At 43.2% G+C, this 17616-nt stretch overlaps 1 protein-coding gene across 2 annotated transcripts in view; it reads right to left on the reverse strand.

The window, feature by feature from the left end:
* PIEZO2 (piezo type mechanosensitive ion channel component 2) overlaps positions 1–17616 on the reverse strand; it is a 488868-nt gene that overhangs the window by 263037 nt on the left and 208215 nt on the right. For both annotated transcript variants that reach the window (XM_088469701.1, XM_088469700.1), the window contains exon 3: positions 2909–3034. In XM_088469701.1, coding sequence (XP_088325827.1) covers positions 2909–3034 — 126 coding nt within the window. The remainder of the gene's footprint in view (positions 1–2908; positions 3035–17616) is intronic.

The following is a 17616-nucleotide window of genomic DNA, read 5'->3' on the forward strand; positions in this document are numbered from 1 at the left end:
ACATTGGGTACGGCATTTTTCAGGACACTGAGGACACTTTTTCTGGCGTTTCTGTACAGTCTCGGTATCGCCTGCCTAGTGAAGTAGAATCTAGATGGGATTTGGAACCGGGGACACACTACCTCCATCAATTGTCTAAATCCCACTGCACTAATGGCGGATACCGGACGCACGTCTAACACCAACATAGCAGTCAAGGCCTCAGTTATACGTTTTGCTTCAGGATGACTGCTGTCGTACTTCATCCTCCTCGCTAAGGACTGTTGGAGGGTCAATTGTTTAGTAAAAGTAGTGGTGTTCCTACTTCCTCTCTGGGATGATGAACGACTCCCAGCAGCAGCAACAGCAGCAGCGGCAACAGGAGGTGTAGCAATGCAGGATCCTCCTGAGGAATCCCGGATAGGAGAGTCAGTCATGCCAGTGACATGGCCTGCAGGACTACTTCCGATCCTGACTAAGGAGGAAATTGACAAGGAGGGAGTTGACGGTGTGGTTTGCAGGCGCTTGGATACAACACGACAACGGGATTTAGGTGTCCCTGTACTGCTTACGGTCTTAGCCAAAGTTTCTGAACTTGACAGTAACTTTTTATGAACGCGCTGCAGGTGCCGTATAAGGGAGGATGTTCCTAGGTGGTTAAAGTCCCTACCCCTACTTATTTCACCTTTACATATGGTACATATGGCAAGACAGTTGTTGTCCAGATTTGGATAGAAATATTGCCAGACCAAAGAGGTGGAATGTTTGGTCTTCTGCCCAGCCATGACCGTGATGGGCTTTTTCATCCCACGGACAACAACTGTCTCCCCCGGAGCCTGATTTAAACAAACCACATCACCATCAGAATCCTCCTCGCTAACTTCCTCCTCAGCGCCAGCTACACCAGTATCCTCATCCTGTTGTACTTCAACAGTGACATCTTCAATTTGCATATCAGCAAGTGGACTGTGGGTGCTCCTTTCAGCACTTGCAGGGGGCGTGCAAATGGTGGAAAGAGCCACCTCTTCCCGTCCAGTGCTGGGAAGGTCAGGCATAACAACCGCCACCACACTTGGACTCTCCTTGGGGATTTGTGATATCTCCTTAGAACGCACAGTTCTTCGCTGTGCTTTTGCCAGCTTAACTCGTTTGATTTTTTTAGTGGGAGGAGGGCTTCCATCATCATGTGAAGCTGAACCACTAGTCATGAACATAGGGAAAAACCTTAGCCATTCCTTGCCACTCCGTGTCGTAAATGGCATATTGGCAAGTTTACGTTTCTCTTCAGATGATTTAATTGTTTTTTTCAAGGTCATTTTCCTGAACTTTGTCATTTGGGATTGTATGTGCCCTCTACTATGACATTGGGCATCGGCCTTGGCAGACGACGTTGATGGCATGTTATCGTCTATGTCATGACTAGTGGCAGCAGCTTCAGCACTAGGAGGAAGTGGTTATTGATCTTTCCCTATTTTATTTTTATCGGAGAATGTTTGGTCCTCCATTTAAGTTATATTGATATATACGTGTGGCTAAGGCGCACACAAACACAGAAAATATTTTTTTATTTTGTTTGGAGTGTACTTTGGGGGTTATAGCACCCTTTAACGGTCAAGCCAGCCGGCCCTTTACTTATGACACAGGCGCATGCTTGGCACTACTTTGTTGATGCACGTGCGGCTACTGCGCACACAATTCACAAACACGGAAAATATTTTTATATTTTGTTTGGAGTGTACTTTGGGGGTTACAGCACCCTTTAACGGTCAAGCCAACCCGCCCTTTACTTATGACACAGGCGCAGGCTTGGCACTACTTTGTTGATGCACGTGCGGCTACTGCGCACACAATTCACAAACACAGAAAATATTTTTTTATTTTGTTTGGAGTGTACTTTGGGGGTTACAGCACCCTTTAACGGTCAAGCCAGCCCGCCCTTTACTTATGACACAGGCGCACGCTTGGCACTACTTTGTTGATGCACGTGCGGCTACTGCGCACACAATTCACAAACACAGAAAATATATATTTCTTTTGCACTTGGGGGGAGCACCCCTGATGGACAGAGCACCCCCTGGACAACACTACAGCACCCCTTTAGGACTGGGACTCTGCACAGGACTTTGGAGTGGACACAGCCCCTATGGACAACTGACTGCACAACACAGTCCAGCCAGCCCCTATGGACTTTGGAGGAGTGGACACAGCCCCTATGGACAACAGCAGCACAGCACAACACAGCCAGCCCCTATGGACTTTGGAGGAGTGGACACAGCACCTATGGACAACAGCAGCACAGCACAACACAGCCAGCCCCTATGGACTTTGGAGGAGTGAACACAGCCCCTATGGACAACAGCAGCACAGCACAACACAGCTAGCCTTATGGACTTTGGAGGAGTGGACACAGCCCCTATGGACAACAGCAGCACAGCGCAGCACAGCACAACACTACACTACACAGCCCAGCCAGCCCTAACTCCCACCCTCCCTCTTCACTGTCCACAGCCGAGTGAGAAAATGGCGCCGACGCGGGTACCTTATATAGGATCCAAAACCCGCGAGACCCGGAAGGCGGGATGATGACGTTTTGTCTCGATTTCAGATCCTAGTCAGGCGGGAAAAGTCGAGCCTGACCCGGATCGGCCTCGGATCAGGGGGGCTCGGGGGGGTTCGGATTTCAGAAATCCGAACCCGCTCACCCCTAATATATATATATATATATATATATATATATATATATATATACACACACAAGCATAATATTCACACATACACAATATATACTGTACATAATATTTTTTCCAAAGGAGAGATGGCACATTTCAATATGTTTAACATTATTGCACTCATGAACTGTTATGTTGTCAACACTGGATTGCTTAAAATAAGAAATATGCAGTATGTATTGAATATCTGATATACTCACAGTTAAAATGGGGGTCTATGATTTTTTTGGTCTCCAGGCTGACAATTGTTATATGAAAGATGATATGCAGCAACAGGAATGAGAGACTTGTAAAACATAAGGATTTTAATAACCGTCCTGTATGTCCTGTAAATACAGAAAAGAAAAATGTTTAGTTTAAAATAGGATAACAAACAACATACAAGTAATTTTTATAGACCTTTATAGAATTAACTTACATTTTCTCTGGGACTTTAATTACATTAGTTGCAATAATGTTTATCATATTTCTAAACTGAGTAAATATTTGGACCTCCATGCTGCAGTGCACACTTGCATGGCACTTTAGTAAGTTTGATCTGTTACCAATATTCATTTACAGCAGAAAACAATGCACTTTTGCAAAAGACATTTCCTAGCAAACTGTAAGAACAGGTACAGCAGATGAATAAGCAATCCGTGACATCACACAAGGAAAAAAATGTCACTTTTTCACTGTTACTGTTAGCTGTACGTTTCTGATTCACATATCATTGATAGGTGTAGATCTAGGCTTCAGGATTGGCTGCTGTTTTGCATATCAAATGGATTAAGAGAATTATGTGGTATATGAAATAAGCAGAGGTGTTGGCCCTTCCAGGCATACTTTGAAAGACCTCACTAGAATAAATACACTCTCCTCTTCCTTAACTTACAGCTTCATAAATCATTCTACAGGAAAACTGGTGAAAGTAAGATTCTGATATAACAGATCACAGAGCCAAAATATATTCACTTTCAGGGACTGCTTGTGATAAATTAAGCATGGCGCATTTAAAGTAAGCTCCTGATGTTGAAATATTGTATTACTGTTGAAATAAGAACATCATACTGTAGCTAATGCTATAAATGCTATTTAAGGAAACAGGTTTAAAAATGAGAGAAAACAATTAGAAGACCTAATTCCAATTTAGAAAGACACACAAGACTTTCAGCTCAGAATTAATACCAAAGACTCATGGCCAGAGGTGTAGCATGTGGCCAGGGTGCCCGGAGAATTAGCGTGCTACCGCACCACCACCACCCCCCACAAAAAAGTGTGTGTGCTATATAACAGCTACATATATACACATACATACATGGCAGGGTCACACATACATACATACATACATACATACAGGGTCACACGTACAAACAAACATATACACATACAAGAATGGTCACACATACATGCAGGCAGGGTCACACAATCATACATGCAGGGTCACATACATACATAAATACACATGCAGGCAGGGTCACACATTCATACATACTAGACACATACATACAGGCAGGGTCACATACATACACACACACTCCGCGGCTAATTGGGTATGTCCCATACAGTACATACAGGCAGGAATGTCACACATACATACACACATACAGTACATACAGGCAGGAAGGGTCACACATACAGTACATACAGGCAGAAAGGGTCACACATAGGGGCATATCCAATTAGCCGCAGTATTTCACCCGCGGCTAATTGACAGGCAAAAGTGGCGCGATGCGGGGTTTAGCTATTCAATTAAATAGCTATTTCCCCGCATCATTAGACCAGGACTCCCGCGCGAGAACACACTGATTCCGCGAGAACTGCGGAATCCATGTGTTATACCCTCTCGCGCAAGGCCAAATAGGGCGGCCTCACGCTGATTTTACCTCACACCTACATGAGGTGCGAGGTAAAGTCAAACAGCAGGGACTCGTGCGCGGGGTCTCAAGGGCACCCGCGCTTGGAATCCCCGCTAATTGCATCCTGTCCAGCGTGACAATTAGCCATGGGGTAAACCCCGCGGCTAATTGGATATGTACCATACAGTACATACAGGCAGGAAGGGTCACACATACACATATACAGTACATACAGGCAGGAAGGGTCACACATACACACATACAGTACATACAGGCAGGAAGGGTCACACATACACCTATACAGTAGATACAGGCAGAAAGGGTCACACATACACATATACAGTACATACAGGCAGGAAGGGTCACACATACATACACAAATACAGTACATACAGGCAGGAAGGGTCACACATACAGTACATACAGGCAGATAGGGTCACACATACAGTACATATAGGCAGGGAGGGTGATAGACATAACTACTGGGGTATAACCTCTCTTACCTTAATGTGGATCCTGCAGCTTCTTCCTCGACATGCTGCTGTAGTCCCGCCCTCTGCTGGGGTTAGATGAACATGTGCTGAGCTCCACCAATCAGGGCTCAGCACAAGCTCCTCTAGTGACCAGGAGTTTCTCATTAGAGCAGGAAGGCAGGACAGAAGCTGCTGTTGCTGCTATGGACCTGGCTCAGGTGGTCTGCTTCTTGACAGCTACTCCGGAGTCCGACTGCAGGGCACCCTCTGGTAAGCAAGGCGCCTGGAGCTCACGCTCCAGTGGAACCGCCCTTCCTACGCCCCTGCTCATGGGTATATTTACTAAAGGTGATTCAAAACTGATTAAAATGGACCGTTAGTAAATATACTGTGCCCCTTACAGTCATCCTTCCCTACTCTCCCAAAAATTACTTGAGACTCCTGAATTTCAAGAAGTTATCAAATACTTGCCTGCTCTCCTGGAACCTGCAGGAGGCTCCTGATTTTTTTTAGGTAGTCCCCAGCACCCCCAAAATAGTAGGTATTCTTCCCGCATCCCAGCCACTTCCTAGTGAATAGGGAGAATAATACCGGGAATCCGCGGTCCGTTAGGAGGCGATGGGGGCCTAGTGACGTGATTCTGTGATAATCGCGTCATTTGGCCCCATCCCCTATTCAAATATGCAAGATTTGCGCCATTTTGTTGTGACGAGGCAGGGTCTAATGATGTTAATAGTCCTGCCCCTATCCCCACCCACCTGCATCTCCTCTCCTGGCTTCTCCTGGAGAGGTGTCTACAAAATTTGGCTAGTATGAGTTATCGTAATTACCATTTATTCACAAGGCGCCACAAAATACAGCAGCACTGGATAGTCAGAATTACATATAAAATACAATGGTATTTCAAAATAGAACAAGTACAGATGAGGTTAGCAAAGGATGTGCCAATGTGAGACAAAGGGTGCGGAGGTCCCTTCTCTTGAGAGCGTAAAGTCTAGAGGGAGAGGGCAATGCAAAGACAATAGGAGCTAGTGGGACTGGAGTGCGCATGGGACCAGTGCTGGTAGAACATGTACAGTGTGTAGCATTTGTATTAGTATGAGTAGTAGCTAGGGGAAGGATAGAATTAGTGAAAAGTTGGATTTTTAGAGAGTAATGGTTGGGCAGCGCCAGAAGTGAGGTCACACCACTAACATTCACAAACACACCGTGTAGTAATAACAAGCATTTATTAAAACAATAAGAGGTATAAAAGCTAAAAAAAATAACATAAATTACATATATAGTTAACCACATAGACCTGGCTGTTAAGGGAATGGGACCACGTCTGACATAAAATAAAAACAGATATCACACACTACTGCAGTTAGTGCTAGTGCTTATTATCAGATAGCCAAATCGTATGTCTTCAGACACTGATAAGAAGGAAAAAATGTCTGAAACAATTTTGATTAAAAAGAACTCATTAAACATTGATGTGAGAAATGTCTGTAATATGGTACCCTAAGATAGCGGGCTTCTAAAATCACAATAGCATGTAGTATTCAACAGAATACACAGATGTGTCCTGCTACATCGTTACTGCGTACGCAGCAAATCGCACTACGCATGGTGCGAGGTGTGCACCCGCGAGCATATCCGCGCACTGCGTTTGCACCCACGTCTTCATAGGACTGCATGGTGCGATTGCAGCGAGCGCCACAGCGTACTGTAGCATATGCTGCTGTGGGTAATCACATGGACACATCTGTACAAACTCCGGTGATCATCAATGCTGAAGGCAATGTCGAAGCTGGATTACTGGCTGAGACAAGATCAGTTTAAAATTGAATTGCAGCGACACCATCTTGCGACTGGCCGCAAGACGCTATTTTGCGAATGGCCGCCTAAGCGCCATTTTAGATAAACTCACACTTTAGTACATGTGGCGATATTACTATTAGCATCATGCGATTGCATCTGTGACCATCGCCATGAGTCACGTCGATTCACCAAAAGCCCATTTCATGACTTTACATAGTTTGGGTGCTCTGGATAAAGTGTATATTATTATAATTCCCCTAAAGGATACATTGCATTAGCTAAACAGACCAAATGGCCACGTGACAACTAGCCTGTGTAGACAAGCTTCCTGGATATAACGTCTGCTCTCACTCCAGGTGGCCATGCTCGAATACACACCTTACATTAGCAGGCTTCCTGCAATAAAATACCTTCAAAGCCAAGAGTGTTATCTTAGGTTTTGGGTCTTGTAGCTGTGCTAATTTGCATTTACACAAGAGCCTGGGAGAACAAAGGACTTTACTTTTGAGCCTGGGAAGGGTGGGGGCTGCTGAGAGAGGGGGGCGTGTGGAACTATAAAGCTCAGCATTCCACACTGCTAGGTGTTCACTTAGTTTAAGTGAGATTTAAGTGCACCATTTCTCATACACACATTAATACGCACAATTGCGCTGGTAACTAATCGCATATTAGCGAATGCATAAGATCCTGTATGAAAACGCTGTTCATTAACTTTATGCGCACGCATCTGCTCCAAGTTAACTAGCGTCTTTATATCAAACCCCGCATACTCACACATTACATATCCACATACAAGGTTCCATAAGCTTTAAGGGATAAGAATTAAGGGCCTGATTCAGAGCCGCTCGTAAGCGGCCGCTCGTTCGTTCCGAGTGATGTTAGCCCACCTGCGCATGCGTACGGATCGTTATACGCATGCGCTAACCAGTCAGTGCGGCCGAAATTCATGTGCTCGCAAAATAGCGAATGCCTGCTATTTTGAGTGACAGAAAGAGGCGTATGTGGGTGGTAACTGGGGAAAGTGCTTGAAAATGGGGAGTGGAAATCAGAACGCAGGCGTGCTTAAAGGTCAAAACGGGCGTTTTATGGGTGTGCATATTTAAAACAGCAGCGTCATTGACCACGTCACTGGGTTATTTTATAGTCAGAACTGCTCGCAAAATTGTGGTAGCAAACACCAACCCCAAGAATAGCGAGCAGTTCATACCCTTGTCGATGTACTCAATTAATCTAATAAATAGCGGACATGACGTAGGATGCGAGCGGCCAGGGGGCGTATTTTTCCAAAAAACGAACGCAAGTTTTGTTCGCTCGTTCAGACATAGAGGCGTGAACAGACCACAAACAGCGAATGGTTCATTTGAATAGCCACCCCTTGATTTAGAACGAATGACCGCAAATAGCGAGTGGCTCTGAATGAGGGCCTAAGTTTGTTCAGTTAGTATAAATGCTGTGAAATAAAGATTATTTGGTAATTAAGGTTTTATACATGATATGTAAGCCGTGTTTGGTATTGTACTGATGCGTACTCTTTCAACAGAATTCCGGTATTATCGGTGTGGAGATCGCATCATGCATTCTCAACTTATGGACCGCAGAGACTTCAAGCAACAAAATGTATATTATATGAACAACTGTTAGGATGTTGCATGGGGCGGGAAACCAGAGACCCTCAGTTGTTGGAGGCTGGGTTGTGTCTATTTGAATCAGCCTGTTAAATGCTCTGTAACAGATGCATCCCCCTTGAGGACCAATGGCATCAGCAACAAGCTTCTCTATTGTGTTGTCTATTTCTGGGGGGTATAAATATGTGTGCTCCAACACTGGGTCTTGGTCTTCTTGCTGAATGCCGACTGACGAGGGGTTTCTTGCTGATGCCTAACATCTGGACCAGAGAGCGCTGCGTATGTATAATTGTACTTGGGTCTCTATAATCTCTTTGCGCTTAGATTATATGAGGATCATAGCGTGTAACTGCTGTACTTTTACTTGAATAATACTTTGTGCTTTGGAACCACAGATTCTAGGTCTGAAGTCTTTATTTACTGTATGACTGCGTACGCAAAATAGCGTCATCCTTAGAGGTTTATAGGTAGGCTATTAGAAGGTATAGGCAGGGGTATATAGAGGTTCAAATATAGATTCCTTAGATGGGGGCTCATAGTGAAGTCACTTACCTACTCACACGGCACATACGGTTATCGATATCTCAGCAAAGGGTGGAGTGGCCACATGCAGGGTTTACCTGCAACCGCTTGGTGCTGAGAAATCGCTACCCGTTTTCATGTGAGCCAAGGACACTGACTACAATCCAGGGACAAGAGAGGAAAAAATTTGTTTTCCTTTGTTGATAGAACCTAACGTTTAAAGGGGGTGCCGCAGTATTGAGCACGCGGCTGAGTCGCAGTTTTACGCACAGTAAAGAGGCACTTTTGCGTACGCAGCTAAAAAGTTGTCATACGGTTGTGTGGTAGTCGCATTATTGTGTATGCGACTGGTTGCACAATAACGTATACGTACTTCCGGTTGTGCTGCCACGTGTTTAAACAAAGCCATTGAGGTTTACATTCTTTTCAATTGTTGCCAATAATTGGGTTAACGTGTATTTTTCTGCACAGGAAAAAGTGTGCAACAGTGAGTATTTGTTGGTAGGGGTAACTTGTTCCCTACAGTTAGATGTACCGTATGACCTTTAAGGGCTAAGTGCTAGTCGCTCGGTAAGCAGCTTACCGTTCTATACACAGTAGCAGGTGTACATGTTGTCTTTGTTGCAGAGAAGGTGTGGAAGTTGCCTATTTAAATATTATCCAGGTGTGGAAGTTGCCTATTTAAATCTTATCCAGGTGTGGAAGTTGCCTTTCTAAATCTTATCCAGGTGTGGAAGTTGCCTTTTTCAAATGTTATCCAGGTGTGTGGGCGCATCCTGCTAATATCGTCCACAGGTAAGTGAAAGTATCTTGATTGTCTTTCACCAGTTTAAATCTTTATTGAAAAGCGTAGGATTTATCTCAAAATGGGAGCCGCACAAACAATAGAGATGTTAGACAATGATGTACTGCTAATGGAGGCGCTGATCGGATCGGCTCGTCGTATTATGCATACTAAGTACGGTACTTATGCAATAAGGTATTGTGATGTATGGTTTAAAATGACGATGAAGAGTGTTAGACCGTTTCCCAGAATTGGTAGTTTTGATAAGGATGTATTAGATAATGTCCGGGATCACATCAGTTTGATGCGCTCCCGAGAGAAAAATGGAAAATATTATGACTGTTTAAAATTGTGGCAGCATGAAGGGGATGCGTGGCTTAAAAATGTGCAAGTGACACAAAGTAGTGTCGCGAGCGCATTGCCAGTGAAAACATCCACGACGCTAAATTGCAATACGGGCGAGCCGCAAAATGGCGCACACGTGCAGCAAGGTAGCGTTGTGGGGAGTATTGCCAGCAGTTCACGCTCACCACTCCCACCTTATGTGGATGGAGGTGCAAGTACAGTTACCCAAAATACCCATAAAAATGTAACAAGCAATTTGTACCCTCTCTTAAGCAACCAGAAGGAAAATGTTTATGATGTGGATGATGAGCCTATTGTAATGGCTGCCATTTCCCATGCTGTGCAAATGATAGATGCTGCATCACCACAATCATGAGTGGTGCCGCCATCTTCATCGGTAACAGCAAGGGAAGTGCTAAAACACTCTGCACCCGTAGAGGAAGTTGTTAATACCATAAGTAGCAGCAGCAGATTAAACCCCCAGCCAGGTAACCAGGTCAAAGGTAGCAGCGCTACCGGTCTGCATCCCATTCGGACGATAACTGTTCCGAATGGAAACGCAGATGCAAACGGTGTAGTGCCCATGAAGGAAGTAGTAATGCATTGTCCTTGGACAAGAGCAGAACTAAATTCCATCATAAATGATTTCCCCAATCCCAAAAAGGAACTAGCCAAATGTCAAAGATTTTTGAGGAATTTGGGTAGTTCTCATGAGCCAACTAATAAAGATTGGCGTGTGGTGTTAAGGGCCTGTCTACCACGCAATACCTACGTAACAAAATTTATCACGGATTGTGTATTGGATGGTGACATTCCCTTAACAGACCAAGTAAACCAAGATAATATTTCCTGCATCATAAATCAATTGGATATATATATTTTCCAGTAGTAGTTAACTGGAACAAAATTTTCACCATTAAGCAAAAGGAGAGTGAATCTGCAGAAGAGCGACCGGGCTCTGCAGGCTATCGCCCAGTACACTGGGATAGAAGATATTAAAGATAGCACTCACCACAGGGGAATGATAGTCACGGTACTCATGGACGGTCTGAAAGACGACTTAAAGACTCGGGTTCAGACCTCACAACCTGGCTGGAGGGGAGTCACAATAGATACACTCATAGAATCTGCCATAGAACATGATAAAAACATCTCAAAGAAGAGAGAGACCCAGAGCGAAAAACTAATGGCTGTCAGTATCCAAGCTCTGGAAGGAATGACGGTAACATCACAGCCAGTAGACACACCTGCACCTATACACACACTTGCACCTAAACAGTTACATGTCCTCACCAATCCCACACCACAGCAAACACATCCTTACCCCACATATCATACACAACCACAGGGCCTCATACTACCCACAAACTTCATACCTCCCACAATACCCTTATCCTTCATATCCTTACCCATACACACCATCTTTCCCTCTTGCTCAACTCCCACAACAATCCTTTCATCCACCCCGTTCAAAATTATGTTTTAACTGTCACCAAGTGAGACACATAAGTAAGAACTGCAAAGTGGAGAACACCACACAGGAACACAAGCTTCCCATGGGTTCATAGGCAACCCCAGTATCTTCTCCCAGGCCTTATATGACTGTTTACTATCTTTTCAACCTATCAATGGATCTGTTCTAATATAAAATGTGGACGATTTATTGTTGTATTTTAGGTCATGTTTAAATGATATTAAACTGTTGTGCTTTATCTCCCACTCACAGGACACAAGGTTGCTAAGGATAAACGGCAGCTATGCCAGGCTAAGGTCGAATACTCGGAATACTATCCAACCCAGTGGCCCAGGCATTATTTAGAGCAGTAGCTATTAATAACAAGATTTAATTGCAGGAACCTGTATGCAGATACTATATCCCTAGAATTATTAAACATGATAGGGGGACTTATTTTACAGGTGACATTTCCAAGAACATGTGTAAGGTGATGGGTAACAACACTAAGATTATCCCAGACTGTCTTTTAATTTATTTGCCCCCCTTTGAGATACTGTTCAAACAGGCAGCCTCATGTGAAAATATGATAATGAGGTTACTGTGCAGGGTCTCATGAAGATGAATGAGAATAACTGAAATTGAAAGTGTTATTAACTAACTTGTCTAATGCAAACTGTCATGATGTCAAACCTGGAGAATTTGTTATGATCCAAATTTTTTTTAGCTCAGGTTGTTTGACTGATCAGTGGAAAGGTCCATATCTGACGATACCACATCCTCAAAGAGTGGCCGAGGAAGATACGTGGGTCCATTCCACTCACTATAGGGAGGTTAACCAACCGGTGGAGATACAAGGCGAAGACAAGGCCGATAACATGGACCTGTCGATTGCGAGTGTGTGCCGGAAGGATTAAAAAGGTGACGGTGAGATATCTGAGCTAAAGAAATGTGTAGATCAGTGCTTCCAGCAATGGAGTGGTCTGCTGTGGTCATCCTAGTTCTTTTTTTTTTCCAGAGTTTTTGTCGTGATGATCTGTTTGGGGATACTCAGTGTCTGTGATGGAGGACCAATTGAGGAAATGGGAGCTGATGGCAGTGTTGATGGAGTGGAGTCAGGAGGAGTGCAATGCCAATCAGGGGAGTGTCTGACCAATCTTAGTACAGGTTGAGTCTCCCATATCCAAAATGCTTGGGACCAAGGGTATTTTGGATATCGGAATATTCCGTATTTTGGAATAATTGCTTAAGATATTTATATTTCTTAGGAATAGGGCCTAAATCTAAACACAGAATCCATTTATGATACATGTGCACATTATACACACAGCCTGAAGGTAATTTTAGACAATATTTTCAATAATTTTGTAGCTCAAACAAAGTTTGTGTAAATACATGAAATTAATTTATCTGTCTTATACACCTTATACACACAGCCTATAGGTAATTTTATACTTTATTTTTAATAATTTTGTGCCTTAAACAAAGTTTGTGTACATTAAACCATCAAAAATCAAAGGTTTCTCTATCTCAGTCATGCTAAAAATATTCCGTATTTCGGAATATTCCGTATTTCGGAATATTTGGATATGGGAGACTCAACCTGTACTGTTATTGTGTTACCTGGAAAGACTAGTCCCAGAAGTTATGACCCTCACACATGTTGAAATGCTTGCTATACATAAAAACATACCATCACCATATCTTCACATGAAATATGAACACAGAGGCAAAAGAAATATGATACCTGGTGACGTGCATAAAGCCACTCAGTTAATTAGTGAGACAACTAGCTTTCAAGTTTTAGTAGCACTGGATCCCACCAGGATCGCTCGGGGACCACTAAATTTTAGATATATTCAGGAACTTGCTAAATTGATAGATAATATCACCGAGATGTACGATGACACATTCAGGTATACAGGGAGGGAATTGCAAGCGTACAAGAAAGAACTGGTGCAACACAGGCTAGTGTTAAATTATTTAACTGCTGTTACTGGAGGGTATTGCGTAACTCTGGCCACCCAATTTGGAGTAAAATGTTGCACCTATGTCACCAATGATACCAGCGACCCCAAGGAGGTGATAGACCGAAAGATGGATGAAATTCTGCAGCAAAAATGGGAGTTTCGTAAGAACATAATGCTTCAGTGGCTGAAGTAGGGGAGAAGATAGAAGGATGGGTTTCATGGCTGAACCCAGTGAAATGGTTCTCAGTTCTAGGGGAATGGGTCCAGGAAGTGATCGCCAGCATAGGCAAATTCTTGATCATATTAATTGTCATCATAATAATTGGCATATGCGCCCGGTGTGTTCCTATTGTGTTGAAGTGTGGAAAATGTAAAAATAGAGTAAAAGAACGAAACTATGATGGTGGTCAGTAATGACAATATGAATACCGAGGTAAATATAGAACTGCATTACAACCCTGAACTAAGAAATACCATCATTTAATGTATTATATTTAGACATGCATAGAATGTATTATTGAAATGTTATTTTTAAAATAGCTCAGATAATGTAAAGTCTAAATTCCCCTTTTATAAGACTGGTGCATCCCCATACCTTTCACATGATCTTCCAAGATCCGCGGTGTGCGTATAATAGTAGTTTTATTTCCCCTCTCAGAGACACATTATTGATGGATTAAGAACCACATTGTGCCATCCCATAATAACACTAAATAATATGTAAATGTAAGCCTAAATTAAATTCTAATAGCAGATTGTGAAAGCATGTTGTTCGCTATCAAAGGGTGGACTGTCGAAGCTGGATTACTGGCTGAGACAAGATCAGTTTAAAATTGAATCGCAGCGACACCATCTTGCGACTGGCCGCAAGACGCCATTTTGCGAATGGCCGCCTAAGCGCCAATTTAAATAAACTCACACTTTAGTACATGTGGCGATATTACTATTAGCATCATGTGATTGCATCTGTGACCATCGCCATAAGTTATGGCGATTCACCAAAAGCCCATTTCATGACTTTACGTAGTTTGGGAGCTCTGCATAAAGTGTATATTATTATAATTCCCCTAAAGGATATATTGCATTAGCTAAACAGACCAAATGGCCACGTGACAACTAGCCTGTGTAGACAAGCTTCCTGGATATAACGTCTGCTCTCACTCCAGGTGTCCCTGCTCGAATACACACCTTACATTAGCAGGCTTCCTGCAATAAAATACCTTCAAATCCAAGAGTGTTATCTTAGATTTTGGGTCTTGTAGCTGTGCTAATTTGCATTTACACAAGAGCCGGGGAGAACAAAGGACTTTACTTTTGAGCCTGGGAAGGGTGGGAGCTGCTGAGAGAGGGGGCGTGTGGAACTATAAGTTCAGCATTCCACACTGCTAGGTGTTCACTTAGTTTAAGTGAGATTTAAGTGCACCATTTCTCATACACACATTAATACGCACAATTGCGCTGGTAACTAATCGCATATTAGCGAATGCATAAGATCCTGTATGAAAACGCTGTTCATTAGCTTTATGCGCACGCATCTGCTCCAAGTTAACTAGCGTCTTTATATCAAACCCCGCATACTCACACATTACATATCCACATACAAGGTTCCATAAGCTTTAAGGGATAAGATTTAAGTTTGTTCAGTTAGTATAAATGCTGTGAAATAAAGATTATTTGGTAATTAAGGTTTTATACATGATATGTAAGCCGTGTTTGGTATTGTACTGATGCGTACTCTTTCAACAGAATTCCGGTATTATCGGTGTGGAGATCGCATCATGCATTCTCAACTTATGGACCGCAGAGACTTCAAGCAACAAAATGTATATTATATGAACAACTGTTAGGATGTTGCATGGGGCGGGAAACCAGAGACCCTCAGTTGTTGGAGGCTGGGTTGTGTCTATTTGAATCAGCCTGTTAAATGCTCTGTAACAGATGCATCCCCCTTGAGGACCAATGGCATCAGCAACAAGCTTCTCTATTGTGTTGTCTATTTCTGGGGGGTATAAATATGTGTGCTCCAACACTGGGTCTTGGTCTTCTTGCTGAATGCCGACTGACGAGGGGTTTCTTGCTGATGCCTAACATCTGGACCAGAGAGCGCTGCGTATGTATAATTGTACTTGGGTCTCTATAATCTCTTTGCGCTTAGATTATATGAGGATCATAGCGTGTAACTGCTGTACTTTTACTTGAATAATACTTTGTGCTTTGGAACCACAGATTCTAGGTCTGAAGTCTTTATTTACTGTATGACTGCGTACGCAAAATAGCGTCATCCTTAGAGGTTTATAGGTAGGATATTGGAAGGTATAGGCAGGGGTATATAGAGGTTCAAATATAGATTCCTTAGTAAATATTCACATAATCCCTAGTCCAGTGCGCCAGATATTACTGTGTGTGAGCTAGTGTGCTCTCGGCAAAGTCAGATGTATAACATTGTTCACATTAGGCCGGATTCTGAGTCGATTTTCCATATGGCCACGGCGGCCTAATTTCTTCCTTATGCTAATGCCAGAATCTGCCCGTTTCTGCCAAAGATCCATGTGTCTTCATGTGAAAGCCTATCCCGCCCACTGCTATCACATACGCAGCCACGACCATCAATACCTAGTTTTGTACACATCCCATGCTCAGGGCCAGCAACAGAAATTTTGGTATCCCCACTAAAACCCTTGATCCCCGTAGCAGATGGTGGTGCTGCAGCTTGCTGTCTGTACTTGCAGGCCCTCTGGACATCAGGACCCAGGACAGATGTATCCTTTATACCCCCCCGTCGCCAGGCCTACCCATGCTGGATGCAAGAAGATCTGTCTGAAACAGGTATCCAATTGCCGTCCAAATGTGAGCCCATGACACTCCCATGAGACGGAACAGTTCCACGCATTAGCATGGTCAACCCCCAGTTACCACCCAGAAATGCCCATTTTATGGACTGTGTGGTATGGACAGAGCAATCCATATGCAGTAGCTATCTTCGTCCATGTGCATATGCCTGATCCGGTGCATGTGCAGCCACTGATTTCTTACTTTGGCACATGCACAGTATGCTGAAATCCGCCTGTATTTCCACATGCATCCAAATCAGAATCAGGTCCAATGTAATCGAGGTACTATAGCTAACTCATCCTGGACTACCCCGTCCTGACATTCTAAAGCAAGATGAGAGGTGGCAGCACCATATTTGGATTTAATCTACCCTTATTGGTAGATGCAAAAGCACATCCGTATACTTACATTTCTGTACTATTTTCAGTCTTATATACCTTAAGATACATGCAACTTTAATTCTAGTATACAGATGTGTACAGAGAAACAATGTTTTGCTTAGAAGAGTGTTTTTTAATGAAATCATTCCGTTCTTGGCATGATTATATCATAATCCTCCTGAGTCCGAGCTATAGCAATTCTATGGGGGTGGGGGACTTTTAGGTAAGTTCCCCCCAGTTGAAGCCCTGAAGTGCTTATGTGATGTACAGTACCATGATGCCCCTTCAAGCATAATGGACTGCAACTCAAAGTCTGGATGCAAGATGTATACATGCAGGGTGGACTTTTACATGGTTAAAATTAACTTGAGTCTAAGTCAGACCCTATGTACATATTTATAATACACATATCTGTGCCTACAGTCTTTAATTTCCTGAGATGGTTTTGTGAAAAAACTGTAAATGACTAATGATGGGACCAGGCACTGCATGTACAGAGTTTCATGCTGTTTTGTAAGGGAATGAGAGAGTTAAGCTGGTGAAACACTGGTACATGCATACTTGAGATCCGATTCTTCTTAAACTAGGTACACACTATAAGATTACCTGTCCAATCTGGCTTGTTGAAACGAAAACCTGGTAGTGTACAGTAGCAAATGACAATTGGCCATTTGGTTCTAACAATGCACTTACCACCCAACTGTCTCTCAATCCATCTTTCTTTCTTTCTCTCTCTCTCATCACTATTAAGGTGCGTACAAACTGGGCAATTAAAGTGGACGACTGAACGATATCGTTATCGTTCAATCGTTCACTTTATTGTCCATTTTTTCACCTAAACGATGAAAACGATAACGACGAACGACCAACAATGCGTGTTCCC

Source organism: Taudactylus pleione, unplaced genomic scaffold (genome assembly GCF_031769625.1).
Source record: "Taudactylus pleione unplaced genomic scaffold, aTauple2 ptg000093l, whole genome shotgun sequence".
NCBI lineage: Eukaryota > Metazoa > Chordata > Amphibia > Anura > Myobatrachidae > Taudactylus > Taudactylus pleione.